Below are 18723 nucleotides of genomic sequence, written 5' to 3'. Positions count from 1 at the left end.
CCCGGGTGAGAACAGTGGACCTAATTGAGCAACTATTCATCGCCTCTCGATAACTGAATAGGACTATAAATCCCTGTTGTTCACCAGAAGCTGCCTGAGTTTGACAGAGACAATGATCAACATTTCTGTAAATGTGCCAGACCGTGTCTGTCATTTTCATCTGGGTAAGCCCACTGTCTCCCGGGAAGAATGTCGGTCTTGCCAAGAGGAGAATAATGGTGATAGAAACGGCCGATGACTAGCATCAAGCATATTTCAAAACAGATTACTCAAGCACTGGCACTTCTGCCTCCATTTCTCACACCAGTCTCTGCATAGAACACATTCCATAGAACACATTCCATATGCACAAATCACAACAATGAGTCATTGTGAAACATCGCTAAGTATTTTTCCCCATAAGAGACAACCTGAGAAGTGGGATTGATTTACATAACTCGTTTTTTTTGGGGGTTGCACTGCAGATGAAGGTTCAGTTAGCCTAAGTGCCTAATGCTACAACTGTTGTCTGTCTGATCTGATAAGAGAGTGCATTTTATGAGGCTACTAGGGCAATGGGAAACAAGGCCAAAAGAAATGCCTGTTTATTGAACCATTGCGTCCTCCTGCCTTAATCCCAGTCAAACCTGTTTAGATCAAAACCAACAACAATGCCATTCCATGGAGTTAAACTTCACCAGCTTTGACCTGGATTTGCATAGACATGCTCAGTGCTGAGTCAACAGGGTGTAATCCGTAGGCCCAGCATAAAGCTGTGATAAGCAGCACATTTTCCCAGTCTCATGACACTCTCACACACAATAACACACTGCAGTGTGGTATTACCAGCATTCTACAGGGAGGCCTCTGCACTGTGGAGAGAACAGCCAACACACACCTGTTCTATGACATTGCAAAACAGGATAGATGGAGATCCTTCATCAGTCACAACAAGCATGGAGTGTTCGGCTTGAAAAAAGACATAACATTTCAGCCTGTACTCAAATCTGTTACTGCTAACTTATGTAGCGGGTCACTATCCGGCCTAAAATGAACGTGAGACCAAAGACTTCGACCAGATGACCACGTGTCAATGTGGTCAAAGTGAACAGTCGCCACGACTACCAGAGGGAACTCAAACAGATTTGTTTCATGGCAGCTTTTGCCTGACAGGAACAGAAGGCTTGTTTGATTTCCCTCTCTCCTGTATATCAGACATCCATTTCACTATGCCTCCGGTTTTGCTGTAGATAGACAGGTGTGACTGCTCTTTCTGATGCACCTGCTACACACATTAGGCTAAGCTTAGTGAGCCTTAAACAGATGCTTAGGCACTCTCTCCTTTCTCTCACTCTCTTTCTCGCATTCACACGTTTCTACGTTTAACCTGACACATACATTTAGAAGATTTCACACTACTCAAGGCCATGTCTCTTGTGTGGATGATGTTTTTTTTTTTTTAAACACACAGCTGAGAACAACTATTCTATTAATAGCCTTAGTGTTAGGCTAGGTGATGTGTCGCGAGAGTGAAGTAAAGGATGTACAGCCGGAATTGGTAGAATTTGATTTCAGAATTTGCCTAACGGTAGCTTGCCTAGCACATACAATATTGTATTGAGTACACATGAGGAGGCCCCTTGAAATGACTCATGCTAGAGGGCAGTGTAAAAAGGGTGCAACCCAACCGTGGATCATTAACCAATGACACTGTACCCAAACCGTTACCATGGTGAAATACAATTTTGAGAGGTAGCACAAAATATCAGGACATTGCATAATGATCAATAGCACAAACAGATAAGCCCTTACACATAGGCCTATGGGAAACTCCATGGAATAAATACACCTTGTATATGCAAAATAGGGAGGCCTAGCCTAGACCTACAACAACTGCAACAGGCTGCTAAACCAAACATTCTTTCTTGGGATACATTTGTTTAAGGAAAATGGTTTGTTTAGGACTTGTTTATCACCTTGAAGGCATAGGCTCCAGAGACCGGGTGGGTGTCTGGCTCCAAGGCTACGACTGCTCCAGAAACATTATCACAGTGCTGAATGGCAGCCACAGACAGCCATTTACTTTTCACTTGGACAATTAGTCAAATCCATGTCAAGGTACCTGACAAATACCACAGGTCTGCTCAAAAAGACTAACAGCAGAGTGTAGGTTGCCCTCCTCTCAGCAGCAGTGAAATCAGTGATGACGTTTATGTCCTTGTATTTGTTTGGGCTGAAAAGAAACATACTGATCTGTGGAGGCTGCTGATGGAAGGACGGCTCATAATAATGGCTGGAAAGGAGAGAATGGAATGGCATCAAACACATATTTGATACCATTCCACTCCTTCTGCTCCAGCCATTACCACAAGCCCTGTGTGTCTTATTATGGTTCGCCTAGAACCTGTCCTTGACTGCTGCTGGAACCAAAGGCTGTGTATTACAGAAATCAGTGTGCACTGTCTCTCTTTCTCCTTAGCTTTTATTTTCCTCTCTCTCTCTCTCAAAGGTCAGTTGTGTCACAGAGAATGGATCAATAATCAGTTCAAATTTACTGGCAAAATGCTTACCTCGTATCCTCAGTGCCATTCAATCCAGCATCGTCTCAGCGTCTGCATTCGGCTATGTAGAGTCGACTCACATGTCCATAGTGTTCAATGATCTGCTAAAGAGAACAAATCAACAATGATCATATTGATATACAGTACCAGTCAAAAGTTTGGACACACTCATTCAGGGTTTTTTCTTTATTTTTACTATTTTCTACATTGTAGAACAATAGTGAAGACATCAAAACTATGAAATAACACATATGGAAAATGTATGCACTCACTAACTGTAAGTCACTCTGGATAAGAGTGTCTGCTAAATGACTATAATGTAAAAATATGGAATCATGTATTAACCAAAAAAGTGTTAAACAAATCAAAATATATTTTATATTTGAGATTCTTCAAATAGCCACCCTTTGCCTTGACAGCTTTCCACACTCTAGGCACTCTCTCAAACAGCTTCACCTGGAATGCTTTTCCAACAGTCTTGAAGGAGTTCCCACATATGCTGAGCACTTGTTGGCTGCTTTTCCTTCACTCTGCCATCCGACTCATCCCAAACCATCTCAATTGGGTTGAGGTCGGGGGATTGTGGAGGCCAGGTCATCTGATACAGCACTCCACCACTCTCCTTCTTGGTAAAATAGCCCTTACACAGCCTGGAGGTGTGTTGGGTCATTATCCTGTTAAAAAACTAATGATAGTCCCACTAAGCCCAAACCAGATGGGATGGCATATTGCTGCAGATGCTGTGGTAGCCATGCTGGTTAAGTGTGCCTTGAATTCTAAATAAATCACAGACAGTGGTTACCAGCAAAGCACCCCCACACCATAACACCTCCTCCTCCATGCTTTACGGTGGGAACTACACATGCGGAGATCATCCATTCACCCACACCGCGTCTCACAAAGACACGGCGGTTGGAACCAAAAATCTCAAATTTGGACTCCAGACAAATTTCCACCGGTCTAATGTCCATTGTTCGTGTTTCTTGGCCCAAGCAAGTCTCTTCTTCTTATTGGTGTCGTTTAGTAGTGGTTTCTTTGCAGCAATTCGACCATGAAGGCCTGATTCACGCAGTCTCCTTTGAACATTTGATGTTGAGATGTGTCTATGACTCATGAGAGCCAGTTTCATCATAGAGCTTGATGGTTTTTGCGACTGCACTTGAAGAAACGTTCAAAGTTCTTGAAATGTTCCGTATTGACTGACCTTCATGTCTTAAAGTAAAGTAATGATGGACTGTCGTTTCTCTTTGCTTATTTGAGCTGTTCTTGCCATAATATGGACCTGGTCTTTTACCAAATAGGGCTATATTCTGTATACCCCCCTACCTTGTCACAACACACTGATTGGCTCAAATGCATTAAGAAGGAAAGAAATTCCACAAATAAACTTTTAACGAGGCACACCTGTTAATTGAAATGGATCCAGGTGACTACCTCATGAAGCTGGTTGAGAGAATGCCAAGAGTGTGCAAAGCTGTCATCAAGGCAAAGGATGGCTATTTGAAGAATCTCACACATATTATGATTTGTTTAACACTTTTTTGGTTACTACATGATTCCATATGTGTTATTTCATAGTTTTGATGTCTTCACTATTATTCTACAATGTAAAAAATAGTAAAAATAAAGAAAAACCCTTGAATGAGTAGGTGTGTCCAAACTTTTGACTGGTAGTGTGTGTACATCACACGTGCGCAATCGCACAACACACACACTAACTTAAATGTCACGTTGGACTTGCCACACACAAATCCTTTAGTCAAATGTTGTGTAACTATGTGGTTTGCATCATGTTGTCATCACTCAAACATTTGCTCAGGTGAGAAATGTTTCCAACGATGTATTCCAATTAGCCAACAGTCTTCATTTGAGATAACTGTTGGCCACAACAGTATAACTAACTACTGTACGTATGCAATGACTAACGTTACCTACCTGGCTTCTTAGTTGCTTCAAAGAACAGGTTAAAACATATGAAAGTAACGTTCTGATTCTGTTATGTTTAGAACTATAAGGAAACACGGGCAATGTTTTATCAATTAGTAAGCTTATGTTGCATAATAATCCATTCATACACTGCTAGCTTTGACAGCTAACAGTAACGTTAGCTCGCTAGCGTTTAGCTTTGGGTGAAACAAAGCCCTAGCAAACTCCCTAGTTTAGTTTGGGATGCAACTAAACCTAATGACTAGCTAATTTAGCTAGTTACTAGTAGCTAGCTAGCTGTCTCAAAACAACTCTCGCTTTTACATTTCAACATTCACTCTTGTGAAACCCCTGATTGAAATTGTTTGTTTAACAAAATAACAACGAAGTTGTTTGTGAAAAACAATATTTGTAAACCGCTGGCTACGTGACATTTCTCGACAACAAAGCAAAGGTGTCAAAACTGAAACTCCAATAAAGAGGTGTGTTTTGCATAAACAAGCGCGACCTTACCGTGTCCCGAGTTCATAATCTCTCGAGCAAGCAGGATTACAAAATCCACTGAATGAAGATGGACAGTAACAAAACGTTGTATTGTTATCACTTCCACGTACTACGTCGTTGTCTGAGCCTCATTTCTTGCCCAGCCTGTTGACAGCTGAACGCTGGAAGCACAGAGTTCCTGAGTGAAAAAACCCCATGAACGTCTCCCAAGGCTAGAGTAATCAAAGTCGATAAGTAGGATCATCAACCCGAGCGCTCGCGCGTTCGGGGATTGATTATACAGAAATTATGGGATTGTTTTTATTTTTTATTTTAGGCCTATAAAATGGACTTGAAATAGATGTCACAAATAAAAAGGTTACGAAAAATGTTCAATGAAAATGACATAGGCCTTTGTAGGTTATAACTGGAGCACAGTTAGAGCACACAGATACACTTTGTAACTTCGGTCTTTGTCTTTCCACTGTGGATTGTCTCATAATTCTACAAAAAATAAGTAAAATTGTTCTTGACTATCTAGCCATCAAACACAGTAACATGCACACTAAATGCACAGCATTCACTTGAAATGATGCATCAGTGATTCTCTTGATTTCAAAGAGTAGATTATTATTTGTGTCATTGAATCCATTGGAAAAATATACATAACTTGTGTGGGAATTGCTTGTTCTTATATAATATAATGGGATTCTATCTTCGATTTATTATTATTTTAAACCTGCTGATGGCCCTGACATTGATGCGGTATTGAATACCATCAAGGTAATTTAAATCACAGTTAGATTTTTTTCACCACCTCCTGAAAGCTGTGCCCATTGTATGACTTTCACACAGTTTGAGATTGTCCTTGGTTGAGAAAAGTGCAATTAGTTTGAAGTAGACTTCACTGATTTGCATAAAGGCTTGCATGGCAATGAAAGCATCGCCATCTAGTGTTAATGACTTATAACTGTTGCTACTCTCCCAATACATTTGGGACATCTTTGTAACCACTACAGAAAATAATCTCTGGAATCTAGCTACATTACATTTAATGCACATTTTTACTCTTTACAAATGACATTTAGACTATGTTTAGATTCGTCACAGACTCTATTCAAAGTCTTACAGAATGCTAGGCTATACCAAAAATAAACAAAGAGCATTGAGAAACAACTCTGCACCACACCTTACTTGTTCAAGATGTCTTTAATCAATTAAATCACTTCCTTCTTAACTCTGTATCTTTCATATCTCAAAGACAGAACCACAAGCAAGGTAAGCTACAAACTCAAAGTATTCTAAATTAAATCACTAAGCCCCTTGCATGCAGACAAGATGAAAGATAATTCTGCTCAGATGGAAACATGGCAGTTGGCACAGTATCTCAAATCTGCAGTGTGATGACGTTTGTCTGCCTACCAACTTCACCAATGGTGTTATGGTAATGAGTTGTGACACAGAATAAATGTAACTTTAGTCTATTGTTTTCATTTATTCCCTTAATAAGTCCTCACTGCCTCTCAAGTCCATCAAGCCCCACTCACTATTAAATGAGATATTACTTTACACTTCAACTGTCTTCTTATGTATATGTGTATGTCTCAGGATCAGCCAAATCAATTTGTATTATACCAGTTTCAATACATGAAAATGATGTGATTATTTCAACTTCATTTTACAAATCTAAGAATATAAAAATAGTTTGCCAAGTTACCAATTACTTCACAATGCAAGAGCTAAAGTAAAGCTACACTGAGTATACAAATATACACTGAGTATACAAAACATTAGGAACACCATCCTAATATTGAGTTATTATTTTTTGCTTTTTTTGCAAAATCATTTTTTTAATGTAGGAAATGTAGTAGGTAGTTAGGTTGTTCCACGAAATGAGTGCCTTTTGATATTTTAAGTAGAAATTGTGCACCAATATTGATTTTTAAACCCACTTCTATTCAGTGAAGTTCCCTTTAATATAGACCACATGGAGAATTCAATCATTCAGATTTTTTATTTGAATAAAGATTTGCTAAAGTGCCTTTTGAAATGTCCCTCCATGCACCCTCTGTGACTTCCAATAATATTTTAACTCACTTAACCCCAACATATATCAAAGTATTCACTATCATTGTAAAGCCCTAGTAATTTTGTTGCTTTGACAGTCATTGCTGAAGATTATTATTTATTTCATGTGATTAGTGATTTGTTTTAAGGAATCTGTGCCTCATTTTAAGGTCAACCCTGATACATGAACTGAACTCTCATTTTAATATGGTTAAACTATTCCTTTTGAAATATTTTTTTACTAAAGAAACATTGAACATCTAATAGTCAAATAATAGTGTTAAAGCAGGGTTGGGTAGTAACATGTAATCTGATTTTTTATTTATTTCTGTAATCGGTTACGCTACCAGCAGAAACATTGTAATCAGATTACAGATACTTATTTGTTGGATTACTTTTAAATTCAGAAAGGATGTTGGCAGAAAAAAAATACTTTGACACTTTCTTTTTTCTCAATGACATTCAATTCAGCATTGAAAAAAGGTGCAAGTTTAATGCTGCTTTCGTAACCAAGTGGGAGGTAGGAATTTACCAGTTGTGAAGTCGTAAATACCAGTTGGATGCATTCATGTCCTTTGATCTCATTGAGAAACGCTGATTGACTAATGGCCAACAAGCTGCGTAAACTAATACACTAAAAGTACAGCTATCATGCTTGTAAACAAATCACAGTGTTCAAAACTATATTAATAGATTGCTATTTTATAAATAATGTTTTGTTGCATTTAACTGCAGAAAATGCTGCTATCAAGGTCATTTCATTAGTAAGTGACGTCAGAAGTCAGCAGGTGAAAGAAGTGGGAGCTCAGGATGATAGACTAGTAATGACCAGTTGGAGGGTCGTTAAAGTGGATTTTTCCAAGTCGTATGTGGTAAATTCGCACTTCCCACTTGGTTACGAATGCAGCATAAATTTGTTCCACCTGAGCGAGTCCGATCACAAGTCAGAGACCACAATGATGACACACAAAATGCATTTGATGGATCATTTTTGTCTTCTTCTAATGCATCTTAAGGGGAAAGTAATCCAAAAGTAACTGAAAGTAATCAGATTATGTTACTGAGTTAAGGTAATCCAAAAGTTAAGTTACTGATTACAATTTTGGACAGGTAACTAGTAACTGTAAAGGATTACATTTAGAAAGTAACCTCTGTAAAAGCAGGTGGGCTGGTTCTACTCTTTTTGGCCATTTTCTGGTGTTTTGTGGTGGAAAACTGATTGGGTCGAGCCTAACATGTCAACCCGGTTACCCATAGATAGGCTAGAAATGTTTTAACACTTTCATTTTTTTGGGTGACGCTTGCGTTCAATTGTCCCTACATGTTGCACACAACAAGCTTCTATTCCCTCTGTCACAAATAATTTTTTACTTTAGTTTATTTAGTAAATATTTTCATAACTCTATTTTCTTAAAACTGCATTGTTGATTAAGGGCTTGTAAGTTAGCATTTCACGGTAAGGTCTACACCTGTTGTGTTCGGCGCATGTCACATAAAAATGGATTTGATTTGATTTATGGCTGATTTAAGATGAAATCGCTAACACTGTTACAGTCAACCCTGTTACTTTATTTGGCACTTAATAGGCATTTACTATAATATTTTTTCTTATTTAAAACCTCTTGAGATAACCCAAAAAATAAGTTTTCCTTTATTTTTACATGTGCTCTTTATGACAGAATGTTAAAATTAGTTGAAATCAAACAGGTTTTTTTTCACCGAGTTAAACAATCTCAAAAAGGTACTGAATTGGTGGTACCACCCAGTTGCAGTAATAACTACACCACTACATGGCAAACAAGTAATTGACTACTAAAAACACTACAAAGATTTGAATTTAGTTAAACTACCACCAAGCTACTGCAAAATGTAGTTAAATTACATGTACTGGAACTACTCCCCAACACTGTGCACATGATACTGTACATGAAAATATCTATGACATTAGTTTTTCATTTTTCAAGGCCCTGATTAGAATCAATATAAAATTGACATCAACAGAACTTAACATTTCATGGACTTCGACAAAAGCATAACTGTGTCCCCTTTTCCTATAGTAAACTATGACTATGGTAATATCCATAATGTACATGTTATGTGTTCTGAAGGTCAACTATCCAGGCGTGTATTCTTCAGGCATGACTCCTATCCCGCAGCAGTTTGATAGAGAAGGCCAGGTCCACTGTGTAGGCTAGCAGAGTAATGCTGGCCATCACCGTTTCCATGATCACCACGGTGGGCCCAGTTTTCCCATCTGTGAGGTCTAGGCCGCGGTTCCGTAGCTGCAGGACTCTGGTAAAACACAGTATGGTGGCGACCACATAGAGAAGCACCCCTGTCAGACTGAAGCCGGCCAGCAGGCGGTCAAAGGGCAGGGGGCATCGCCCAGCACAGTCCCCTAGAACCACCATCACTGTACCCAGGGACATTAGGAGACAGAGGGCATACACCGCCCCAGACACCCATAGCTGCCAACCTACAGCTACCAAAGCTCCACGGACCTGCTCCACTATCAGGACGATCATCTCACATCCTCCCCAGAGCTGGAGCACCTTGAGCAGGCCGGGCATGCTGGCCATGTAGCCCTTCTGGTCCTGGGTCTGGGTGCGGATGAGGAAGGCCTCGGTTGCATAGGCCAGGAAGGTGAGACACGACACCAAGGAGGCGGCGATAGGACGGGGCCAGACACCTTCATGACCCATGACCGCCCAGGGGAAGGTGACCGAGGCGCTGAGGGTCATGAGGGCGGCGAGAGCCGCCACAGTCATGGTCAGGTTCTTCCAGGAGATGGGGAACAGGCTGTGGAACTGGATGATGTTGATCACTTGGATTAGGAGGGTGAGGATAAAGAAGAGGCACCAGGTGAACATGCAGAGGATCCTGAAGGAGGGCAGGTGGGTGTCAGAGGTCAGCTCCGAGGGAACCAGTGAGGCTACCAGGCTGAAGGTAAGGCAACCGGAGAGGAGAGCCCACATACGCACCAGCGATAGAGGGCTGGTCAGATCACTGGCCTCCAGTACAATTACAGGCATGGTGGTGGTTCCCAAACAAAGTCCAAAATGAGAAAGTCCAAAAAGGCTGTAGACAGAGGTTTATAATGTTGTAACGGGCTTTGCTGTAGAGCAACAAAGAGGTGTCTTGCTTCCTCTAATACATCTCCAAACCTCAGTTTGGACAAGCTCAAATTCAAGTTAATTTAGGTTAAAACTGAAATTTGCTTCCACCTTCTGCAAGGATGTCAACAACCTTAACCAGGACAATGTACTGCACCAAGATAGAGTCAACTCACAAAAATATTTCCCAACAACTGAGAAAAAAAATCGAAGAACGCTGTCTTGTAGAGCTCTTTCAATCAGATGACAACCCTTGTACATTTCTCATTTCTGCTAACTCCAAATCCAGGAAAGAACCCTCCGGAACTAGAACATGAAAGGCCCCAAAAATCACATAAACAGACAGTCCAGCGCATGAGCCAGCGGTCATCTTCACTCTGTCCTGTACCACCTATACCTTTCACAATGCAAACCCGATTAAAACTAGACCTCTTCTATCCCTTGCTTCCTTTACCCCAGCCTGGTCTCATAGACTAGACGTAACATAGTAAACATATAGCCGGGACACTCAAATTAGTATGATATATTACGTTTGGTATGGTTACATAAGGCAAAAAACGAAAGTAGGGTGGTTGGTCGAGGAGGATGGGTGGGCGTATAACGCGAACGTCTAGCAATTCAAAGGTTCAAATCTCAACATGGACAACTTTAACATTTTAGCTAATTAGCAACTTTTCAACTGCTTACCACTTTTTAGCTACTTTACAACTACTTATCATGTTAGGTGGGGGCGGCAGGTAGCTTAGTGGTTAAGAGCTGTGTGCCAGTAATCGAAAGGTCGCTGGTTCTAATCCCCGAGCCGACTAGGTGAGAAATCTGTCGATGTGCTCTTGAGCAAGGCACTTAACCCTAATTGCTCCTGTAAGTCGCTCTGGATAAGAGCGTCTGCTAAATGACTAAAATGTAAAATGTTAGCTAACTCTTCCCCTAAGCTTAACCCTTCCCCTAACCCTTTAACCTAATCCCTAACCCCTAGCCAAGCTAACGTTAGCCAGCTAGCTAACGTTAGCCAACTAGCCACCTAGCTAGAATTCGTAACATATCATTAATTTAGCGAATACGTAACATATTGTACCTTTTTGCAAAATTGGTAACTTATAATATGAATTGAAATTCGTAACATATCATACGAAATGGGTGAAGGACATCCACAAATAAATACATACCATACGAAACGTAACATATCATACTAAATGGAGTGTCTCGGATTTACATAGAGAATAATAAGAAATGCTCTGAGACCAAGTTGTATACCCCCATTCTTCTCCGCCACCCCGCTATCTCCGCCCACCTCTTCACTTCACTGGCTCCACTTCCTGTTATGGTTGCAGCAGTGCACTCTCAGTCTCATAGTGTAGGTGGCTGCAGGTGACCGCAATAACATCGTCGTTAACGTCACTATCTTTCTCCCTGATACAGTTCTCATGTCATGTTGTTCCCTTTTCTAGAATTATGGCGAACAATTTGTTTCTGGTTACTGTAAATAATGTATTACTAAAACACACATATGCATGCATGCATGCATGCAAACACACACACACACACACACACACACACACACACATACACACACACTCCCTTTGACCCCGTTTATGGAGGCATAAATATGGTCAGTGTGAACTGAATGTTGTTTACATGGTGTTTGATTCTATCTATTATATATCAGGTCTGGATTTACAGCTGGGTAAGCCTAATGCAAGCCAAGGCCCATTGACAATTGGAGGATGTCGTAGATCATTTGATTGAAGTGCTTTTCAGAGGAGCTATATGTGGAACATTTGATTCTACACAGTCCTCGGGAAAGTGGTACCTGAGGTAGAGAAGAATATCTCAGCTCCTCTTTCATTTGACAACACTTGTATGTGTGCTTGAGGTGTGCAGATAAATGAGTATACAGCATGTGTGTGTGTGTGTGTGTACAAAGTATATATCATCTGTTTTTCAGCATATGCATGTGTTTATTTGGGTGTTTGTGAGTAAGTGGGTCTGAGTATGCTTGTAAGTTTATGTGTGTGTGTTTGTTAGTGTGTGTGTGTACATTTGTTTATTTGTCTGTGTGTGTATGCGTCCGTGTATGCTGTTCATGATGTATGCGTGTGTATTAGATATGTTCAGTTTTTAAGAAGACTAGCTATTTGAATACATAAATGATAGAATAACACTATTTTACCAAAATAGAGTCAGAACACATCATCAATTACATCAAGAAATGTATTATGATCATCAGACAAATTACTGTCATCACTGAACAACGATGTGACATCATTTACTTTAAGATTTCTGACTGAGTGGCGCAGTGGTCTAAGGCACTGCATCGCAGTGCTAACTGTGCCACTAGCGATCCTGGTTCGAATCCAGGCTCTGTCGCAGCCGGCCGCGACCGGGAGACTCATGGGCGGCGCACAATTGGCCCAGGGTAGGGGAGGGAATGGCCGGCAGGGATGTAGCTCAGTTGATAGAGCATGGCGTTTGCAACGCCAGGGTTGTGGGTTCGTTTCCCACGGGGGGCCAGTATAAAAATAAAAAAATGTATTCACTAACTGTAAGTCGCTCTGGATAAGAGCGTCTGCTAAATGACTAAAATGTAAATGTATAGTTTTTTTTTGCTTGGGTGCCATTACTGCTGTGTAGACTAGCCAAAACCATACTTAGAGGGAGATGGCAAAGACATGTGTTCTGATTGGGCCATCTGTATTTGTTCAGGCTTGTGATTGGATTGCAGATATAACCTTATAGTGCTAAGTTCAAATAACTTTATGCAGATACATCTTTCATGCTTTTCTTTTTTTTTTCACAAATGTACTTTCTCAAAAATATAACTTCACAGACATATGAAGAACCATCTAAAGATCTATTATATGTGACTAAATCATTTTTGACAAAAATGTCAAATAGAACCTTATAGTCCCAAGGTCTCGATTTGTAGTTCAACAAGTCATTGCATGTATAGATTTGATTTTACTTTACTTGAGACTTGACTTGGTCCTCTGTAGCTCATCTGGTAGAGCACGGTGCTTGTAACGCCAAGGTAGTAGGTTCAATCCCCGGGACCACCCATACACAAAAATGTATGCACGCATGACTGTAAGTCGCTTTGGATAAAAGCGTCTGCTAAATGGCATATTATTATTATTGTTATTACTTGGAAAAACTTGTGACTCGACTCAACTTGATTTTCTCTTAGAATGCACAACTTGGACTTGACTCGAGACTCGACCCGTTCTACTTGGGACTCGACTCGACTCGAGACTCGGACCTTGTGACTTGAGACTTGCTTGTGACTCGAATAATAGTGACTTGGTTCCACCTTTGCTGTATTCTGTTTATGATGTGTGTGTGTGTGTGTCCGTTTGTTTACGTGTGTGTGTGTGTCTTTGTACATGAACACAAAGAGTCTTGTGATGATCCCACACAGTCACTTCAGGTGTGAACCTGCTTTCTGTGTTATATTTAAACGCGGGATACATCAATTCAAGTTCAAAAACGGCCTACTGACAAGAGAAGACACTCTCCACAAAGACACACAATAGCAGATAAACAACAGAAACACCTACCAATGCAAGGTAGCTCGCTGTATGGAAGTATTGTATGAGGCTTTAGCACTTCAAGGTTGGGGATGAATTTATTACATTCTAATTAGATGTACTGGAATTTAATTTCAAAGTAGAAATTGTCCATTGATTTCAATGAGTTCTATTTATAATTGATATGATAATTCATTTCTTGAACTGACTGCGTTGTGATGGAACTTCCCTCATTCTATGTAGGATGGAGTCGAATATCTCAGGACGAATCATTCTCAGTTTGGGTTTTAAGAAACTTTAGTCAAATCACCCTTCTATTAATTGAGTGGCTGTTTGGATAGATTTTTATAAAGCTGCCATTCAAGGCAAATTTGTAAAACAAAAAAAGGTGCATTTGTTGTATGACTGGTCTTGAATATCTACAATGTTAAAAGTGGTCTATTTTACCTGCTATCTGTGTATAAGGAGGTGATTTGGGTAACAGTGCCACTATGTGGTAGATATATGAATTACACTGACTCTCTAGCGCAGCAAGACCCCGTACTAACGCAGGCCTGGAAGGGACCCCCAATGTATCACTATGAGGTGAACTCTCACACTGCTTGTACAAATTTACTCATTATAGACAATCATAGTTTCTGTGTACAACTTGATATTGTTATTCAGTCTATTTGAATCAATATGTCATACACATCACATTAATAACATCACATAACTGTTTAAAAATTCTGATAACAAATCTGATTGGAATTTTATTTTTATTTTTTTTATTTCACCTTTATTTAACCAGGTAAGCCAGTTGAGAACAGGTTCTCATTTACAACTGCGACCTGGCCAAGATAAAGCATAGTAGTGCAATAAAACAACAACACAGAGTTACATATGGGGTAAAAAACATAAAGTCAGAAATACAACAGAAAATATATATACAGTGTGTGCAAATGTAGCAAGTTATGGAGGTAAGGCAATAAATAGGCTATAGTGCAGAATAATTACAATAGTATTAACACTGGAATGCTAGATATGCAAGAGATTATGTGCAAATAGAGATACTGGGGTGCAAATGAGCAAAATAAATAACAATATAGGGATGAGGTAGTTGGGTGGGCTAATTTCAGATGGGCTGTGTACAGGTGCAGTGATCGGTAAGGTGCAGTGATCGGTTGGTAACCAATAAACACAAACAATGACTATAGACGCTAGACACCAGTGAGAAACTGGGTTTACGAAGTGTAAAGATTAACACTGGCTTTCTGCAACCGAATGTAAGACACAAATAGAGGACTGAGAGTAGATCATATCCTTTCTGTGGCTTTCACAGGAGTCATGTAGAATTGTTTATCATGCTGTGCAAGTTTCTGCACTGCAGTTTTCAGTGGTATGTATCCTTGACCGCTATGCATTATAAGGAGTCATAGACACTGACTGATCTATATCATTAACTCTCTACTATTGTTAGGGCATTATTGAGTATGTACACTACCGTTCAAAAGTTTGGGGTCACTTAGAAATGTCCTTGTTTTCCATGAAAACTTACATTAAATTACTTTGAATAGGAAATATAGCAAAATGCATAGGAAATGTAGTCTTTGACAACATTAGAAATAATTATTTTTAATTGAAATAATAATTGTGTCCTTCAAACTTTGCTTTGGTCAAATAATCCTCAATTTGCAGCAATTACAGCCTTGCAGACCTTTGGCATTCTAGTTGTCAATTTGTTGAGGTAATCTGAAGAGATTTTACCCCATGCTTCCTGAAGTACCTTCCACAAGTTGGATTGGCTTGATGGGCACTTCTTACGTACCATACGGTCAAGCTGCTCCCACAACAGCTCAATAGGGTTGAGATCCGGTGACTGTGCTGGCCACTCCATTATAGACAGAATACCAGCTGACTGCTTCTTCCCTAAATAGTTCTTGCATAGTTTGGAGCTGTGCTTTGGGTCATTGTCCTGTTGTAGGAGGAAATTGGCAACATGGAGTGATAGCCTTCCTTCTTCAAGATCCCCTTTACCCTGTACAAATCTCCCACTTTACCACCACCAAAGCACCCCTAGACCATCACATTGCCTCCACCATGCTTGACAGATGGCATCAAGCACTCCTCCAGCATCTTTTCATTTGGTCTGCGTCTCAAAAATGTTCTTCTTTGTGATCCGAACACCACAAACTTTGATTAGTCTGTCCATAACACTTTTTTCCAATCTTCCTCTGTCCAGCGTCTGTGTTCTTTTGCCCATCTTAATCTTTTCTTTTTATTGGCCAGTCTGAGATATGGGTTTTTCTTTGCAACTCTGCCTAGAAGGTCAGCATCCCGGAGTCGCCTCTTCACTGTTGATGTTGAGACTGGTGTTTTGCGGGTACTATTTAATGAAGCTGCCAGTTGAGGATCTGTGAGGTGTCTGTTTCTCAAACTAGACACTCTTATGTATTTGTCCTCTTGCTCAGTTGTGCACCGGGGCCTCCCACTCCTTTTTATTTTCTGGTTAGAGCCAGCCAGTTTGCGCTGTTCTGTGATGGGAGTAGTACACAGCGTTGTACGAGATCTTCAGTTTCTTGGCAATTTCTCGCATGTAATAGCCTTCATTTCTCAGAACAAGAATAGACTGACGAGTTTCAGAAGAAAGTTCTTTGTTTCTGGCCATTTTGAGCCTGTAATCGAACCCACAATTGCTGATGCTCCAGATACTCAACTAGTCTCAAGAAGGCCAGTTTTATTGCTTCTTTAATCAGCACAACAGTTTTCAGCTGTGCTAACATAATTGCAAAAGGGTTTTCTAATGATTAATTAGCCTTTTAAAATGATAAACTTGGATTAGCAAACACAACGTGCCATTGGAACACAGGACTGATGGTTGCTGATAATGGGCCTCTGTACGCCTATGTAGATATTCCATTAAAAATCTGCCGTTTCCAGCTACAATAGCCATTTGCAATATTAACAATGTCTACACTGTATTTCTGATCAATTTGATGTTATTTTAATGGACAAAAAATTTGCTTTTCCCCAAACCTTTGAACGGTTGGGTATATCTATGGCCATAGATGATATAACACAGCAACGACCAAGGGCACCACTGACTACCCACAAGGACACCACTGACTACCCACAAGGGCACCACTGACTACCCTCAAGGGCACCACTGACTACCCACAAGGACACCACTGACTACCCACAAGGGCACCACTGACTACCCACAAGGGCACCACTGACTACCCACAAGGGCACCACTGACTACCCACAAGGACACCACTGACTACCCACAAGGACACCACTGACTACCCACAAGGACACCACTGACTACCCACAAGGACACAGCCACCTCACAGAAATAGGAGGAGTTGTCCCCCACTAGCCTAACTAACACAGAAAAAAAGAGATGAGCAACTTTTCACTTTGGAAAGAGAGGGGGAAAGAGAGAAGAAGGGAGGAAAGAAGGGAGGGAGGGGGAAAGAAAGGGAAAGAAAAGCAGAGGAGAGTGAATAATTGATGTGGCCCCGGTCCCGGTGCTGGTTCCAGCGGCTCCTTCTATCGCACAAAGACATTTAGCAATGATTCAGATCAAAGCGCCACAGACTCCCGCTGCTAAGCTGAAAGGTGAAGCCCGCCGATTGCCTTCTCCCTAACACTAATAATATCGTCTTTATGCAGTTAATAAACTGCAGACTTCAGTCAAACTATATCATTACGGCCGACTTAGGAAGCTAATCATTTAAAAGCAGAGAATCGCCTCTGTTCTCCACTTTAAACCAAACAACATTGTATTGCATGCTGGGGCTGGGAGCAGGCGCGTGTGTGTGTGTTTTTGGAAGGGGACATCAAAGCTTTGTCACAGTGTATAGTGAGCGCGTGAGGCAATCTTGCACACACACTGTGTCTACTTCGGTCGATACGGACATAAAGAACATTATTGAAGTTGCCGGGCTTTATAAGACCACATGGTAGCATCAGGTTTGGTCAGAACCTCCCACACTCGCACGCAAGCACACACGACACACACGACATACACATGCACACACACGCGTACATACACACAGGTGTGCACGTACACACACACGCATGCACATATGACACACATATACACACGTGAACCCAAACACACGGGTACACACACACGTGCACATGTACACACACGAATGCAGGCAGGCACGCACACACGCATACACACACACCACAGGAGGTTGGTGGCACCTTAATTGGGGAGGACGGGCTCGTGGTAATAGCTGGAGTGGAATGGGTGGAATGGTATCAAATACATCAAACATATGGTTTGATGCTATTCCATTTACTCCTTTCCGGCCATTATTATGAGCAGTCCTCCCCTCAGCAGCCTCCTGTGACTCACACACAAACCCGCCGTCTTTAGTTTTGTTAGGAACCTTTCATTTAATCAAATCAAAGGCTTCAGTAGGTGTGTGTTTGTTGTGTGTGAATGTATGTGTGTGTTTGCATGTGTTCATTGTAAAGTAAGCAGTAAAGTCCTTGCTCTGTCTGATGTCACCTTGCTTCCCGTAGCGTATCTTAATGAAAAGCTCCACTGTTTTCCATTTGCATTTCATAATCATACTCTTTCTCACTGAAAAGACAGGAACACAAACAGGGCTTTAGACAAAGGGATGACTGGGAGTACAATAGAATAGGGGATGTCATTGTAACTGAACATCCATGTAGTGCTCATCCCAAAACAGCCACTAGCTTCTATCCTTTACCCCTACTGTCATGCGCTTGGATAAGGAATATGGATAAGGAATATGGTAAACGCTCCATCGTGACCTACAAATGCTGAGGGGCAGGGGAGGGGTTGATTTGGGATTGGGCATTCTTCCGCATACAGTCCTCCAGTCTATAGAGGGCACCCTCTAAGTGAAGAGAGCAACTAACATTGTCTTCTTAATCAGAAATTGTTAATTGAATCAAGTAATTCAACTCTTAGCTGCTGGTGCTATGTAATGATTCCAGTGATACATACAACTATTCTCTCTCTCATTAGATAGAATATGTTTAGCCAGTTGGAATACAAAAATAGTTATATTCACACAATAACACAATGAAACACAATAACCACAA

The 18723-nt window shown here is 40.7% G+C and overlaps 2 protein-coding genes across 4 annotated transcripts in view; both read right to left on the bottom strand.

Moving 5' to 3' along the window:
* The window catches only part of LOC121533153 (testis-expressed protein 2-like), a 58302-nt gene extending 53153 nt beyond the window's left edge, over nucleotides 1–5149 (bottom strand). For 2 of the 3 annotated variants that reach the window (XM_045212964.1, XM_045212966.1), the window contains exons 1-2: nucleotides 4980–5149; nucleotides 2550–2644 (exon numbers count right to left, since the gene is read on the bottom strand). The gene's annotated coding sequence lies outside the window, so the exon portion shown is untranslated. The remainder of the gene's footprint in view (nucleotides 1–2549; nucleotides 2645–4979) is intronic. The other variant, XM_045212965.1, reaches the window with a different exon arrangement.
* A 3999-nt stretch (nucleotides 5150–9148) lies between these two features.
* Nucleotides 9149–10048, bottom strand: LOC123483293 (myeloid-associated differentiation marker-like). Its single transcript, XM_045212968.1, has one exon. The coding sequence runs from the start codon at nucleotides 10046–10048 to the stop codon at nucleotides 9149–9151; it is 900 nt and encodes a 299-aa protein (XP_045068903.1).
* Nucleotides 10049–18723: the final 8675 nt, after the last annotated feature.

The sequence above is a fragment of the Coregonus clupeaformis genome, unplaced genomic scaffold, assembly GCF_020615455.1.
Source record: "Coregonus clupeaformis isolate EN_2021a unplaced genomic scaffold, ASM2061545v1 scaf0066, whole genome shotgun sequence".
NCBI classification, from domain to species: Eukaryota; Metazoa; Chordata; class Actinopteri; order Salmoniformes; family Salmonidae; genus Coregonus; species Coregonus clupeaformis.
The sequence above is the reverse complement of the archived record's forward strand: the minus strand, read 5'-3'. Positions and strand labels throughout refer to the sequence as shown.